General features: G+C 39.2%; 1 protein-coding gene across 1 annotated transcript in view; it reads left to right on the top strand.

Moving 5' to 3' along the window:
- The window catches only part of cdh13 (cadherin 13, H-cadherin (heart)), a 367,414-nt gene that overhangs the window by 98,329 nt on the left and 252,674 nt on the right, over positions 1–16,411 (top strand). Inside the window, exon 2 of the mRNA XM_030732385.1 lies at positions 5,747–5,867. Coding sequence (XP_030588245.1) covers positions 5,747–5,867 — 121 coding nt within the window. The remainder of the gene's footprint in view (positions 1–5,746; positions 5,868–16,411) is intronic.

Below are 16,411 nucleotides of genomic sequence, written 5' to 3'. Positions count from 1 at the left end.
CAGACCTCACACCTTTAGTCACCCTTGTCTGTCATTTTAATCAATACTACTATCTACTCATCTCTGTAAAGCCAACTTTTACACTTTTTACTTTATTTACTGCCTCATAAAATACTGTCCTTGTGATGATTGCAGTGTACTTTTCATTCTATGTTCATTTTTGCACTTTTCACCTTAATGCTGTGAACAGATCTTATAATGGGACTGCATGATCGAAATGCTGAAGGTAAAGAATATGGTTCTTTTTTTCTTAATTGAGCATTCCTTGTCTGCACTAGAGAGCTAATATGAACCTAAAGACAACTCCAAGTAGTTGTCAATAAATAACTGATTATTTCTCCTCCTAGAAACTAATCTATACAAAACGCACCATCCTTTAAAAAATATAATGCATCTGTTTTGTGATCTACAAGAATGACTTCCAACCTGGAAACAACACTTCTTACAAAAATACCATCCACAAAAGATTTATCAGAAGTGGAGTAAACAAAGAAACAGAAAAATCACGTTTGTGGATTGTCTTAATTTTTGGTCTTCCAAACTCAAACTGACAATTATGTAATGCACTCACAGTGATACGTTACATAATTGTCTTTTAATAACTGTATTATTATTATTATAAATACAGTGAGTTGGTATTTGTTTTTATGTATAAACAGTTATGACAGACTTATTCAAAAGACTTGCCTCAAAGTGTAACTAAGAAGAAAACAGTAACATAAGTGAGTGCATCTTTTAGTCATATTTCATTCTATTTTGCCAATATTTGGTATTTCACCTGTATTTTTGATGACCGATTAAATCTCTCAGGGAGTAGATGACTCTAATCTTGCAAAAATGCAAAATCAATCATCGACCTGCGACCTTGGGTGTCCTGGTGCCACGTGCACTCATGGACATTCTTATGTTTGAACACTGTGTTCGCCATGGACAAACTAAGGTCTGCACAGAAGTCCAAAAACAGCACACCACTCAGGTTCAGATCAGGCAGGCTGTTCCTCCCAGTCACACCCCTCCAGGTCACAGTTATTGCCCATGTGAATGTTGAAGTCTCCCAGTAGGAGTCACCTCCAAGAAGGCTGGGTACTCTGTCATTTGGTGCATAAGCACACACAACAGAGAAGATCTGTTCCCCAGCCCGAAGGCCAAGGGAAGTGACCCTCTTGTCCACCAGTGAAAACTCCTACGTACAGGCAGCGAGCTGAGGGGATACAAGGATATCCACCCTAGATTAGAACATAGTCTAGCCCCTCTCCAGGAGACAAGTTCTAGAGCTCAGGCTGTGCCAGAGAGGTAATGTTCGAAAAGCCAGCCTCAATAGCCAGGCATCGCTAAACTCTTCCCTTCATCTCTCTGTCATAAGAGTCGTCTGAATCGCTCTTCATATGGTCCCTCACCCAGGACCAATTTGCCTTGGGAGACCCCACTAGGGGCAAAAGTCCCTATAGTCTGCTATAGGTATGAATGTGAGTGTAAATGGTTGTCTCTCTGTGTTAGCCCTGCTAGAGACTGGTGGCTTCTCCAGGGTGTACCACACCCTGGCTCCAGCCCAACTGTGACCCTGAATTGGATAAGAGGAAGAAAATGCATGTAGTGATGGGAACTTTAATTTTTTGTTTGTTTGCTTTAATTGTAAGACCAAAAGAGTATAACATTAAATGATTTAACATTTAGCAATATGGTAGAGGAGTGCTCAGAGTTTAGTTCTCACAAAAAAAGGTTTGGATGTGATCTCAGTTTTTTGGCAGATTTAAACATGTATATTGAAGGCTAAACTGCAGTCATAAGTAATATATCAAGGTGAAAATAGAATTTTACGAGATCCAAATGATCCCGCTGACACACACCATTTGGATGACTTGTTTACTCCACTCCTCTCTCTCATGTTGTCCACATATCTTGCTAAATGCTGTCTGATTCATTTATCTCCTTGGCTCTGTGTCGATCATCTCATTACATTGTTACATAATACACAATTTTCAGTTGCTTGAACAAGATAATTGTTCCAGCTGAATAGATATTCTTTTCGTGCACCCAAGGCTCTTTGTTTCCTGAGTCCAGACCATAGCTATCCCTCTGTGCAGCACTCTGGCAAACTTATACAGAGCCAGTCACTGCCAAACAATGATGCCCTCACAGAAACATTAAAAAGATACAAGGTACTTGGGGTGAATTATCCCCCCAAAAATTATAATAATAATAATAATCAGTGAATTGGACCCCTCAGATGAAAACACATATTAAAATTAGGGAATCATTTCATATTTTTTTTTCTATGTAAATATATTTTTTAGCATGTCTGTGCTGGTGTACACGGGCAGACTCCCAGTATAAAAGTGGGCACAAGCAATATAGTACAGTTTACAAACAAATTTAATTATTAAACCAGAGGATTTTTAAATCATTGTACTAAGATTACCAATTCCTTTAAATCTGCTAGATTCATATATATATATATATATATATATATATATATATATATATATATATATATATATATATATATATATATATATATATATATATATATAACCAGCAAGCTTAAATACATAAAAAATAAAATCATTTCATGTATTGTAAACAGCTCAGGCATTAATACAAACTAATGTTGCAAAACAATAAAACATGCATGTATACAGACACAAATACATCAACCCACAGAAATCTCTTATCTCCATACAATGCATCTGTGCATCCTTTGAAAATGTTTTATAGTTGATTCTCTTTTATAAAAAAGGGTTTATTAGTAAAAAGACTGACATTAATGATAATATCTCTCAGTTGGACGATATAACCTTCACATATCCAGTGCACTCTTAAATGGATCCCTGATGGAGAGTATTGCCCACAATAATAGCCCTCTTTTTCTAACACCACTGCCATTAGCATTGTGTCCTTAATACTCTGGTTGATCATTGGGGCTAGATTATAATATTTCCCCCTTAATGGATGTTAAAATGGGTGTTCATGTTGCTTGCTGAGCAAGGCGTGTAGTGTGTAGTGGTGTTTTCTGGTTGTGTTCACAACACTGTGACCGTATAGTCGTGCTTATCTGCATTTGAATGTATGTCTTTGTATTCTTGCTGTGCCAACATTACCCACAGACCATTTAGTCAACCTACTTTATTTTTATGGACCAACGTGTCAAGAAGCCTTGTTACAAAATGGAATTAACAGTTTGATTTCCAGGGAAAGCACATTCATGGGGTGTGGTGAGTTTGAAATTTAGTTTGTCTGAAATTGTATAATTTCACCTAATTGTAAAAGTATTTCTGAAATAGCCAGAACTTATTGTTGTATAGTTGTCAACTTGTTGTAGCCCCTTAACTGGCAAGGGCCCGGTGACGGGCCGTTTGTAGTCCCTTTTATATGGCAGGCTAGACCCTCCCATTTTTATTGACACGTCATTCGGCCAATCATGTAACTGGCTGCACCAAATCACCTGACAAAGCTACGTGACGCCCTCTGAGTATTATTGGCTCTGGGAAACCCATTTCTTAACATTATTGGCCGAATGAGGTGTCAGTCAAAATGGGCGGGTCTAGCCTGCCATATAAATGCACTTCATTCTGCACGCGGACCAGACGCAGCCGATTAATAGGCTATGAAATGGGTTTTTCAGAGCCAATAATAACCAGAAGGCGTTATGTAGTTTTTGTCAGGTGATTTTTTTGCTGCCAGTTAAGGGGTTAATGATCAAAGGAGTTTGTAAATTCACTAATGTACTGTGAGTCCCTTTCACTCGTCACTGCCCTGTATGTTCCGATTACCATGGGGACCACTGTTACCTTCACCTTCCACATCCTCTCTAGCTCCTTCTCTCAGCCCTTGGTATTTATCAAGCTTCTCATGTTCTTTCCTCCTGATGTTGTTATCACTTGGTATTGCTGCATCTATTGCTACAGCCTTCTTACTCTGCTTGTCCACCACTACTATGTCCAGTTGGTTAGCCAGCACCATTCTGGCCATCTGTATCTGGAAGTCCCACAGGATCTTAGCTCGATCATTCTTAACCACCCGTGGGGGCGTATCACATTTTGACCTCAGGACGTCCAGGCTATATTCAACACAGATGTTTCTGTATACTATACCAGCCACTTGGTTATGACCTTCCATACATCTTGCACCCTGTTGTTTTCTGCTGGATCATCTCAGGGGCATCACTGCACAGCCTGCACCTGGTGCCTGGTTTGGTAGATCCCAACCTCTATCGATCTTGTGCTTGGAGCTTGTACCTGTGCTGCCGTGATTAGTGCCTTTGTACTGTCTTTCAGTCCAACTTTGTCCAGCTGTTGGTAGGATTTTTTGATATCTTCTTTCTCAGGTTTCTGCTGCCTGAGGAGCTCACTAAACATTGCTGCATTTGTTGTAACCATCTTCCTGATGTACTCATGGACCTTTGTTGTTTCATCTAGGATAGTGGTTCTGACACTCACTAGTCCTTGGCATCCTTCCTTCTGTTTGGCATACAGTCTTAGGGTGCTGGATATTCGGTGAAACCTCCATGCATGGTAAGGAGCTTTCTTGTCTTGAGGTCAGTGGCTTCTATCTCCTCCTTTGGCCAGCTTACTATCCTGGCAGGGTATCTGATGACGAGGAGAGCATAGGTGTTGGTTGCCCGGATTTTGTTCTTGCCATTCACCTGACTCCACAGGACTTGCCTTGCTCTCTGCAGGTATTTGGCATTGCAGCTTTCCTAGCAGCTTCTTCATGGTTTGCCTGTAGGATTCCATGGTACTTGTAACTATCCTCAGTGTCTACAATGTTGCATAGGCCTGAACCCCCTCAGCCAGATCATTAGCAAGACTGACTATGCCAGGAGCGAATGAGAAATTGATTCACTGATCCACACCAGTAGGGTCTCCAGCAACATCAGAATGTCATTTGGTCTGGAGAAATGTATTTGGACAAAAACAACGAGAGAGGAAGTAGTCAGAACTGAGGGGATTGAACTACCAGAAGGCAACATTGCAGACATTTACGTACTATGGAATCTCACAGTCAAATAGGAATCATGAAAAGGCCACTAGGAAAGCTGCAACCCCCAAATACCTGCAGAGATTAAAGCAAGTTCTGAGGAGTCAGTCGGATGTGAAAAACAAGATCTGGGCAATCAACACCTATGCCCGGCCTGCCATCAGAAACCCTGCTGCGATAATAAGCTGGCCAAAGGAGAAGATAGAAGCCACTGACATCAGGACAAAAAAGCTCCATACCATGCATGCTCTGGTATGTTCCTACCTGGAGGGTGTTTGGACTGAAAGGCTCTTCAGTCACTTTATAGTCAGTTTCCATGGGAACACCCACCCTTTAAAGGAATGCCCTCTTAAAAAAGAGGGGTCAAAGTACCTTTTTCCCTTTAAATATTTTTATAAACAGAATAAATCAGTTTTATTTTTCTGAGATAATAATTGTGCCTGTGCCTTTATGTGCAGTGTTTGATTAGTATTACTGTGAATGTAAAGTCAGAGTTGTTTGACGTTGAAAACGATGATTAGGAAATCATTTTTTTACGAGGTCATTGGTTCAAGGACACATTAGTTGCTAGCCTAAAAAAACTCAACTTCTATTGTATTATGTTTGGGTGTGACGTGAAAATGTAGGGGGAAATGTCATATGTTGAGTTGCAATGATTTTGTTTCTGATTTTAAAAACGAAGTATTTTTAAGTCCTACAGTGTTAGAAGTGTGATTCCAAGTTGCTAATGTGGATTTTTCTGACAGCTAGTGTGTTTTCTGTGTTGCAGGTAGCCCATGTGGGTGGCCAAGAGGATGGTGGCAATGAGGGCTGTGTGCCTGGCTTCCAGGTCAAAAAGTACCAGGTGGCGTACAGAGGACCTTTCCAGAAAGGCCAACCCCTTCTGCAAGGTCAGTAAAATGGACAGAGCAAACATACAAGTTAAATTCTGTAATTTCACAACACTATTCAGCATGTAGTTGTAAGAACACAAATACACCTCCCTCACTCTGCTTGTTTGGCTTCTGAGGATTTGAACAGCAGCATATCAAGGGGATCTATGCTGAGGAGAACCAGGTTCCTACTATGTCAAGGTGGAATTTTGTGTGTGTGTGTGTGTGCATGCGTGTGCATATTGGCTCTTCATTCACATTCATTAAAATTCCTCTGGTTTATAAACATGGGGTAAAATGGGTTGCTTCCTTGCACCACAATGACAACAACAACATCATTTTTGTCTGCAAATGAATTATTCTCCTTGATTGAATTATATTTACAAAAGTATTTTTCCCTCTTTGTTCCTCCCCTGAAGACAGCTTTGAGCTGCTTAGTTAGCTGTGTATGTTGTGTGCTCATACGCAAGTGTGTTTGTTGGAGCTTTTGAGTCCCAGTCCAACAGTTACATGCTCGAGTTGACTTAGCTTTCTGCAAAGCTTCAGTCTGTAACAGACTCTGAATTGCATCTGTATGCAGAAAATTGTGTTTGATCTCAGCACATTCAAAACCAAAACATTTAAGATATAAGAGGGAGCTGAGAAGGAGGTCGGAGAGTTCACAGCTGAGGAGTTATTGTCATGGAGGCTTAGCGCCATCTCTGAGCCAGTTGTAAATCAGTCTCGTCACCCTTAAGTTAAAGCAGTGGCCAGTTAGATTCCCCACAGCCTTCTGCACATGTCCAATCTCAACTCCATATTGCTACCACAACTTATTGGTCCGCTTTATTCCTTTGGGGCACTCTGGCAATGCCTATCTATACAGCTTCACTTCGTCTCCACAGAGATCAGCAATAATGTCTGCTGGCTAGCAGTCTGCTGCTTTGGGGTTGTGAGCTATGGCATCTTTCCACAGATATCAACAAGGTGAAGTCAGCTAGCAGTAGTTTTTCTGCAGAGCTAACTTTTTTTTACTAATTTATTAGCTTAATAATTCATTTTTCCACTCACTTGTTGCTTTATTTGTACAACATGATGAAATACAAAGGAAATATGTAAATTGAAATAGGAATAATTTATAGTGTGTTATTCATTCTGTCATTTATTGTGGAACTTGTTTTCATTCCCCTCTCATTATTCAGCCTCTTCTTTATTTAATCATCCCCACTATTCTCCCAATTGTTCTCTACGTTAAGAGGCTACACTCATAGAATATAATCACCTGCTTCACCGGCATGCACAAAATGTGTTGTATGTATACACACAGCAGTAACAGGTTTACTTCTTTTAGCGCCACAGTGCTTTTAGTGCTTGTAGAGTTTCTTTGTGTGGCATTCAACTGATGGACAGCTTCTCCAATTGAAAATACATACTTTCCTGCCTATACAGCAAAATATGACAAATCTAAGAATTTCTCCTTCAATCTTCTTTCTTCTTTTTCAGCTTTATTGTATTTGATTTGGTCAGCCTGTGAGGCACTTTGTCATCTGGAGGTTCAGTGGTGCGTGTAGTAGGAGACAGAACTCAGTTCTGCTTTAGTGCTCTGCTCTGGGACAACAGAGTGGTTCCATTACCTTGAATATGCTCCTGTCAGCAGAAACACCTCTCACTATTGGGGGTGGGGGGGTGGGGGGGGGGTGAGCAAAAGTATACCTATACTTTTGCTCACAAAAGTATAGGTATGTTTGCGGCCACACACACACACACACACACACACACACACACACACATGCGTGCACATTCAATACGGACATAAAAAATGTAGGTACAGGCTTGTAGTGGATTTGTTACAAAGAAAAATCTGAGATGCATGCTGGGGATCCATTCTCTATTCTGCTTTGTTGATTTATTTGCTCATAACAATGCAACAGAAGTGTTCTACTCTAAACGCTTATTTGATAATTTCAAGTGTTTCTGAAAGATTTAATCACTTGTACAAACACTTCAGCAGTTACTAAAGCTGAATAGCTTGCAGAAAGACCAGAGAAATATGTGAAATGTTGAAACCTACTAAAAAGAAACAGATAGGGGGCATGATTTCAGCATTCAGTGTTCAACAAAAGATGTATAACTGGTATTGACTACATTGTTTTGTTAGTGAATGCTCTGTGATACTTATGAATTGACCAGATGCAAGAATATTATATAGACAATCAAAGCAAAATAACAGCATGTTGACAAAGAGGCTGTTTTTGCACATACCTTGCAGTGTGTGTGTGTGTGTGTGTGTGTGTGTGTGTGTGTGTGTGAGAGAGAGAGAGAAAGAAAGAGAGAGAGAGAGAGAGAGAGAGGGAGAGAGAGAGAGAGTGGGTGGGTGATGTCAAACTATAGCTAGCCATTTTTTTTTTTTAGCAGGAAATACCTTAGTGCTTTACTAGTATATCTCAGTTTCAGAGAGCGCAGTGATGCTATTTTTCCTCACCACTATCCATTTTTGTTAAATTCTAACAAATTGTCTGCTGAGTGTGAGCAGGATTTATACAGAGTGCCAGAGGCTGCAGCCAGGCTCAGTGACACATGCAGATTTATGTAAATTCTGCTCAGCCCAGTGCCACCTGCTGTAGACCTCCCTGTGTAATTACTAGTGGAGGGGCGGTCTGTTAGTGAGAGATACCTGTTGGCGCAGACCTGGGTTCAAGGACATCCATCTCGGCTAATGGGCATTTCTGAGAAACAAATGCATACAGATACACTGTAACAGTGACTTTTTCCTCTGTCTTTCCCATTCTTCGTGCCCTCGCTAGCTCTTTATTACTCCATCACTACTGCCTTATAATTCCTCTCTAGCTCTAGGTATTGCTCCTAATCATAGCTTCTTTTTTTTTTCTGCACCTCTTGTTTTTGATCCCACTCAGCTGGTTATTACATTTAATATTTGTGATAGAAATGTAGGCACATGGAAATGTGAAGAGCATGACTGGGAAAAAGAGCTATTCCTTGGCTTATGATATCATAAAAGTAATAATTTAAAAGAGAATAAATATAAAGACTGGTGTGTGGTCTGTGTACTGTATATGTAAGGTATATAACCTTCAGGAGAAGCAGTGCGTTCCATCCATTTCTTCCAACTACACTTAATCCACACTCAGGGAAACTTTTTGCCCACTTCCAATTTTGTTACTGAAACTGTAAAAAGTTCTGTAAGCAAAATTCACATTCCTGAATGCACCAACTATGATTTGAGTGAAAAATAATCTGCTTTGCTAGACTGAATTAACCTAATGCAGGCTACAGCTTATACCTCAATTTAAAAAAAGGTTCTGAACCATAGAAATACCACTATGTTCTGGACAAAGAAGAAATTAATTAAAAACTGTAAAAGGTTTCATAGAAAAGCCTGGAAACTGCTTAATAAACTCAGCTCCTTGTTAAAAAGTAAAAGATGTTCAACTTAATGCTGAGAAATGCAATTTTTGCTGAATAAAGAACAAAATGAAAAAAATCCTACTATCAAACAACTGTTTTAAGTGGAACTGATCCTGCATTTAAATTTTCAATTCAGTTTAAGATTCTCTAAGTTTTACTGCAACAGCAACCATCGCCGCTTCCTCGCGTTGAAAAAGGTTTAACTGCAGGACTTTCTTCCAGAATCGTACCATGATATGATCAACATTATGAAAAGAAAGTATTTCAAACTTCAAAAAATGAAACTGTTTAGTTTCATTGCCTAAATCTAATTGTAGTGCAACTGAAAACTGAGAACAATATATGAGGAACAGAAAGCATTTCCCACAACACTTCCAGAGACAAAATATGTATGTAGATGAAGAGGATAGAAACTGTTTTCTGAATGACTTTGATTTGATTGAAGGAGGAATTTTGAAAATTGATGACACCCTCATTTATTTTATGAAAAGAAGTGACAGAATCTGTTTGAGTCTTTCAAATACCAGGGTTTGTCACAGGGTTGAGAAACATTAGGCAGGTTGTGTGGTGAGTGACATTTGCTATGAGCAAGATTCCTCTTTTGAAAAACTTCATAGTTTTCTCAGAAGTTCCTGTCATGTTACGGAGAAATAGAGCAATGATGCGTATTGATTTTGCAATGGTTTTACATCTTAACTTTGTTTTGCACACTTGTTTGTTTCATCACTGCCCTCACAGAGGTGGTGGTAGAGTTGATGTAGTTTGCTGTCACCACTTTGGCAGGCTGTCAGAAATATTGGTATATCAGGGTATTGCTGATGCTGTTACTGTGCAAAAAAAAAAAAATGACTTCTTCATCAACAGTTATAGCCAGGAGGCACCCTAGAAAGACATTACATTCTGATAACTTCTGCAAACCTTACGTGGAAATACAGTTTCGATTTTATGTTGTACTGGGAGTTAAGGACACACCACATTGACAGTTGATAAAATATGGAGAAAAAAAAGGGGAAAGCCACCTTATCTGTTTCCTGCAGAGCAAAACCATAGCTCTGTAAAGGCTTTCCACAATCCCGCCCCCAATCCCACACGAGTCCTTATAAAAACATGGCAGCTTTTAGCATTCTATATGGCATTACTCATGCTTCTTAACTAAGCATTTGTGAAGACTTCAAAAAATTTACCTCAGGGGTCTGGACTTCTTTAGGCTTGGCATTGCTTACCATAAGCCTTCCACTTCATGTTCAGCAACAGTCTTTGGAGCTCTCCTGGCTAGTGCAGGCCCTGAGGCATATTAACTGCACTGAGCTCTGAAGATTTCTTCACTGGCACAATTCATGTCTCTTTGCCTGTATTCCCTTCAACTTTATCAATGAGGCAATTTAAAAGTACTTGAATTCTTATATAGCCTAGTGGTTTTAGATAAACTGGACAAATGGAGCAGCTCTCTCATCTGTTTTATATATGCTTCCCTCCTGCTCAGCTCTGCTGTCCAAGTTTAGATGATAGAGTTTGCTGTCCTTCCTTCACAGGGCTTGAGATGATGTGTGTGGACTTCATCGTGCTGCAAACAACACACAAACACATATTTATCTGTGACCAAGCAGTCCATCGTGTTGCACATGAAATATGAATTTTATCATTAATTTTCTGATTTATTGTTATTCCTTATTTCCACAGCTACAGTTAAAAAATATTGCTTTTCTACTGGTTGCACATTGCTTCAAAATATTCACAATGTCACTGAGTACCTCATTATTCTACCACTGTTACTTTAGACAAAAAGCCATCAAACTGTCTCCAGTGAAAGAAGAATAACAGAAATGCAAGGAGTGTATTTACAAGTTAGCATAGCGAAAACACATTTTAATCCCCTGCTTATTGGTATTCCTCGGCAAAAAGCCACTGGGTTTCATGGCCCATAGCCAAGTGTTTTTTTCTCCTGGTATCCACAGAAAGTAAAGCAAATAACTTATTAAGGAGATTCCCTGCAAGGAGTTACTGCATAAACAATCTACTTTTTCTATGAAATAACACAGCTGTGTCCCTCATATTCTTGTGCTACTTACTAATTTTGGCAGTCCTACTCTATTCTCATCCCACCATCACCCTGACCAATGCTACCCCATTCACCCACCCACAGTACACCTACTCTGTCATCCAGAGACTGGGAGTGCATGGATTGATGTTTCTACTTACGATGCCCTGCATGGCAAGGTGCATATCCGGATCATGCCACTCTCATGCCTGTAATGGCGTTGCATTAATCACCCACTATACCCAGAGTTACAGGACCCGCAGCTTCTTTTCCGGTGTATTTTTAATTTGACCATAAATCAAGGTGTGCTTTTGACAAATGACTGTAATTACAGGAAAGGCCATTACTAGTACGGGTATGCAAGCGTGTATGTGTGGATTATGTGGGTGGGTGTTTCACAAACAACATGTTTGTGAATTTGAGGGTTGTATGTACAGTATGTGAACTGTGGGCTTGGTATTTGTTTATAACAGGTGATACTATGCATAAAACAAGAATGAGTAAGATTTCCTAGTGGACTTATCTGGCTCACACCTAAGTTCAACCTTATATGGGTCATCTCATGGCTGGAGCCTGCTTTTAGGCTGGGAGAGAGCAGCGAGTGAATGTTTTTGCAGGAAGAGGAGAGTAAATGATGACGGTTTTAGAGAGGCGATAGATCAGAATGTTAAACTGAAGTGGCAGCAGCTCTTTTACGGCACACCACAACTCATCAGTAACAAAAGAAAATGCCTCGACAATTTCTGACTTCTTATGTAGATTATTGTGTGGCCCTTCGGTATAATATGTAGCAGAATTATTGATTTAATTAAATATAAAAGGATATATCTATAAACTGTATATGGACGTAGCCACTGCAATGTTACACATTGGTTTGAGAGTTGTGGATATGAAGCCTTCAGCTGGAAATTTGGGTGTGGCCTTCTTGATTTTTTTTTTTTTTTTAAACTGGACCCAGTCACTTCTTGGGAGTCATCTTCTAATTGCAGGCAAGCTACATCTATAATTCACTGTGATATTAAATGCAAGAGATAACTGAAAACAGACCAAGGCAAAATAGCACCCATCTTTCAGTACCCACAGCCTTAAAGTTTTAACATATCATCTTTATTAATACACTTCAAATGGCTAACTGCATAAAAAGTGTCTTATTGAAATGGAAAATTAACCATGTGATGTTCAGCCTTTGGACATTAGAGTCTATAGAGATTGAGAGATTTAAGGATCAGACATCAAGTGGCCATTCCAGACACTGCAGTTATCGGCCTTTCTGTTGGCTTAATTTTTCAGCACAGGAGGCTGCCACTTACACTAGATATACACACTCACCCGTTCATATGAATGGGTGAGTGTGTCCAAGCCTTTGACTGGTACTGTATCTATCCAAGCAGGCTGAAAATTAATTTGCCAAAATGCAATCATCGCTGTTCATTTCCAGTAAAAATAGTATATCATAACAATAAAAAGTAATGGTGATTTGTGGAAAAGTTCACATGTGCAGAACTCTGCAAATATGTTTTTTTGTTTGTTTGTTAAGCCACACAACACTGAGCTTTATTTAAAAAAAAAAGAAAGAAAGAAAAACTCAATAGTTAGAAAAACATCCATTATCTTCTATGTTTCATCAAGCTTGATAAAAATGATGTCTAATGCCTCTTATTGAGGATTCTCACTTGTGTCATACTGGATATGATACAGCCTCCAGTTGCTGGGGGAAAATGTGTATTCCCTGACTGACTGGCTGTGGTTTCTGGCTCTTGCTGGGTGAAATCGGTTGCATAGAAGATGCTGCACCAAAAAAAAAAAAAACTCCCAGTAACTGTTTTGGTTGTTAGCAGATTGTCACAGTTGCCTGTAATTTTTCATGTTTGTCTACAAACACTCGCTAACTACTAACTGAGTGGTAGAACAACTCAAAAGAGTGTGATGCAAATCCGACACAGAGAAGGTTCACCTTCAAAGTAAAAGTTGTGTCTCAAAGCTGCAGACAACATGTCTCTAAATTTTTACTTTGAAGGCAAATGGTTTCCATTCCTGGCTTGTTTTCCACTTTTCACAGCTGGTCAGTGCTTTTAGACAAGTCCATCACTTCCAATGAAACTATGACTGCAGCAATATGCTAACAACCAAGGTTTGGCAACCAATTGACAAATACACATTTTTTTCTTGGCAACTGGTGGTTGCATATTGGTCTTTAAACCTGTGTGGGTGGGTCCTTAGTCACTTGATCCTAAAATGCCACAATGAGTGTCACACATCCAAGTTAACGTGGTTAGTAGTTATGTGGTTAGTGGTTATGTACAACAACTAAATAGCAACAGAAACAAGCTGTGAGGACTAAACTGAGTGAGTTGCTAGTGCAAACCTGTTGATGAACAGTGGCCTAATTACATATAACCCACATAAAGCACTTTATAAATCTTCAATATTTATCTCCATTTAGCACTTTTAACATTTTTTTTACTTCTCAGGGAAATATGTTGCTGTCTGGCTGCTAAATCGAAGGAAACTGTGAAGGAACTGTAGAAGAAACTGAAAATGAAACAAGCCTGTGAACATGTGAATAAAGAAAACTCAAAAACAATAAGCTTAAAGATGCTGCAATGCATGCTAAGGGGAATCGCAGAGTCAGCTGATAATTTCCTGTGAATTTGTCAGTGTCATTGATCCCTTTTAACATGCGCACTCCACTGTTGTTATTCAATTATTGATTACAGCTGCAGTTAAGAATGACAAGGTGCCAGGCCATATCACATTCGAGATATGGGCTGTCAGTTTGCTACACTGGGGAACTTTAATTAGGCTCAAATGCATTTTATTTGATTGTCCTTATGGTATTAATTCTTATCTTGTGTGACATTCAGATGAATATCTCACCTTTCACAAATGCAGCAGGCTTTGAACAGGACCCCTTGGTCTTCTGGAACACAAGCTGACATTAGAGGAAGCCTGTAGAGGCTGCAATCACAGATCATCAGGGGCAAAGAGACAGCAGTGCCAAGACCCCATCTGCAATAATGGTGCAACTGGCACCCAACTGATATACTATTGCTCTCTCTCTCTGTGTCTCTCTGTGACTGCCCTCTGTCTCTCTCACTTACTCTTTTCTTCTTATGCCCCCGAAGGAGATCACTCTGGCTTCCTTCCTATAATCATGTGTCGACTCTGCCTAACCTACTTAACAGGGGGGAAAAAAAAGTATACATTTCTGATGCAAATTGCAGTATGTCTTTTCCTAGATCTAACAAATATATTTCACAGCACTCCTGGAATGAAAAATATCCACATGTTTAATTCAATACAGCCTGCTCACTAAGACGCTGTTCATCAATTAGTAACATGATGTTTTTAATTGCAGCTTTGAGGGAATTTAGAGAGCAGGTTTTGGCAAGCAGATATAAACTGTCAAGATTAATATTACATTCTTCTGACCAGACGTTGGCACATCTTCATTCAGAAAGCATGTGATGGCTTAAAATGATCAGAGATTGCAGTCAATCAGAGTGGTTTGCACCAGATGGGATCCTGCTTGCAAACATCTTGTAGGTTTGTTGTTTAAAATGCGACTTTCTATTAAAGAAAATTTGTCCGAGGTTCTTGTGATCATCCATCTGCTTTGTCGGGCACAGAACAAGAAAGTGGGTTTATAGAAGGTGGGAAGGAGTGTGCACACTAAAAGGCTCTTCTTTATCTATTGAAACTGGCAAATGTAATTATAGGATCTAAAGTCTAAATGCTACAGCGAACTCTGTTCTGTTCAGTGCCCTTTGCCCACTTTCTCATGGCAGATTGCAATATATGGACAAAGCAGAGAGTAAAATCGAGAATGCTGGAAACCAGTGCCAGACATTGTTCTGCACACCATTTACATTTAAGATGCTGTTTCATTTTTTTCTTTTCCTGTAATAAATATTTACATCTATCATAATAGGATTCAATAAATCTGAGTTGCTTTATCTAAAGCAGAACTCTCATTAATAGCTGGCTGTGTGGGTACCGTCTCTCATGAAGTGTTTAGTCATATTTAGAGGTACATGGCATTCAGCAGTCTGATTCTTCACCACATCAGACATTTCTGTTGGTTTTGGGGCAATTTTTAGTTTTTCTCACACAATAAAGGTACAAGAATCACTTGCCCATCATACATACAGTACTTCCTATTTCTCTTCACTTGGTTAACTCTAATGTAAGGATGAGGATGTAAGGATGATTCAGCAGACACCTAAAAGCCATAGGGACCTGCATAACATTTCCTCTGCTACTCCCCTCTAGTAACTGGTCATTCCCAGGGTACCTTTCATTGTATGTTTTATGCACTACTGAATTTACTTTATGTGCAGCTTTTCCCTGTATAAGCTCAACAACTGCATTTTCTTTAGACTTTAGTTAATTTGTAACTCAAGTTGATAGACTAGTCAAACGAGGGTATAGCCACTTTAGGTCATATCAGGACTATAACATATCAGGGAAATAACTTTACTGCAATACTCTTGGAAACTTTCATTTAGCTCTGGTTTTATCCTGGTGAGAAACATTCCCTCAAGTATGAGAACACGAAACCTTCTCAGCCTCATTGAGTTCTTTTGACACTATGAAAAAATGGATACTACATTAACAGAACTTTCCTGGTGTGACAGTTTGAGAAACCCTGCTGATGAAATATAGTTCCATTTTTTATAAGCACTGGCCAATTAACTTTCTGACTTCAATGAAAGATTTTCTGTCCCTAACTTGAAAAAAAAAAAAAAAATGAGGGCTGTGTTACGTACTGAGATGCTATTTTGTAAATATAAATATAAATGCAGGAAGAAAGAAAGATAAGCTTTTAACAAAAGTGCCATTGTCTTATGTGCTTACATTTTAGCACATACACACCTCTAAAGTAGTAGTAAAATATATAGCAATAATGCATATAAACTAACAGATATTTGTCATGTTCTAGCTCTGTGTTTTTCTGATGTATACATAGTGAATCTGTGGATTTGTCTGCTACTTTGAAATGATAAAACTTAGTGCGCATATATTGTTGCGTGCAGTTGTTTCATCCATTGCACGGTATGTTTATCTGTCTTTTCTTTAAACACAGCTGCAGAGAACAGCCACCAAACGAGTTACATAT

Source organism: Archocentrus centrarchus, chromosome 6 (assembly GCF_007364275.1).
Source record: "Archocentrus centrarchus isolate MPI-CPG fArcCen1 chromosome 6, fArcCen1, whole genome shotgun sequence".
Taxonomy (NCBI): Eukaryota; Metazoa; Chordata; class Actinopteri; order Cichliformes; family Cichlidae; genus Archocentrus; species Archocentrus centrarchus.
The sequence above is the reverse complement of the archived record's forward strand: the minus strand, read 5'-3'. Positions and strand labels throughout refer to the sequence as shown.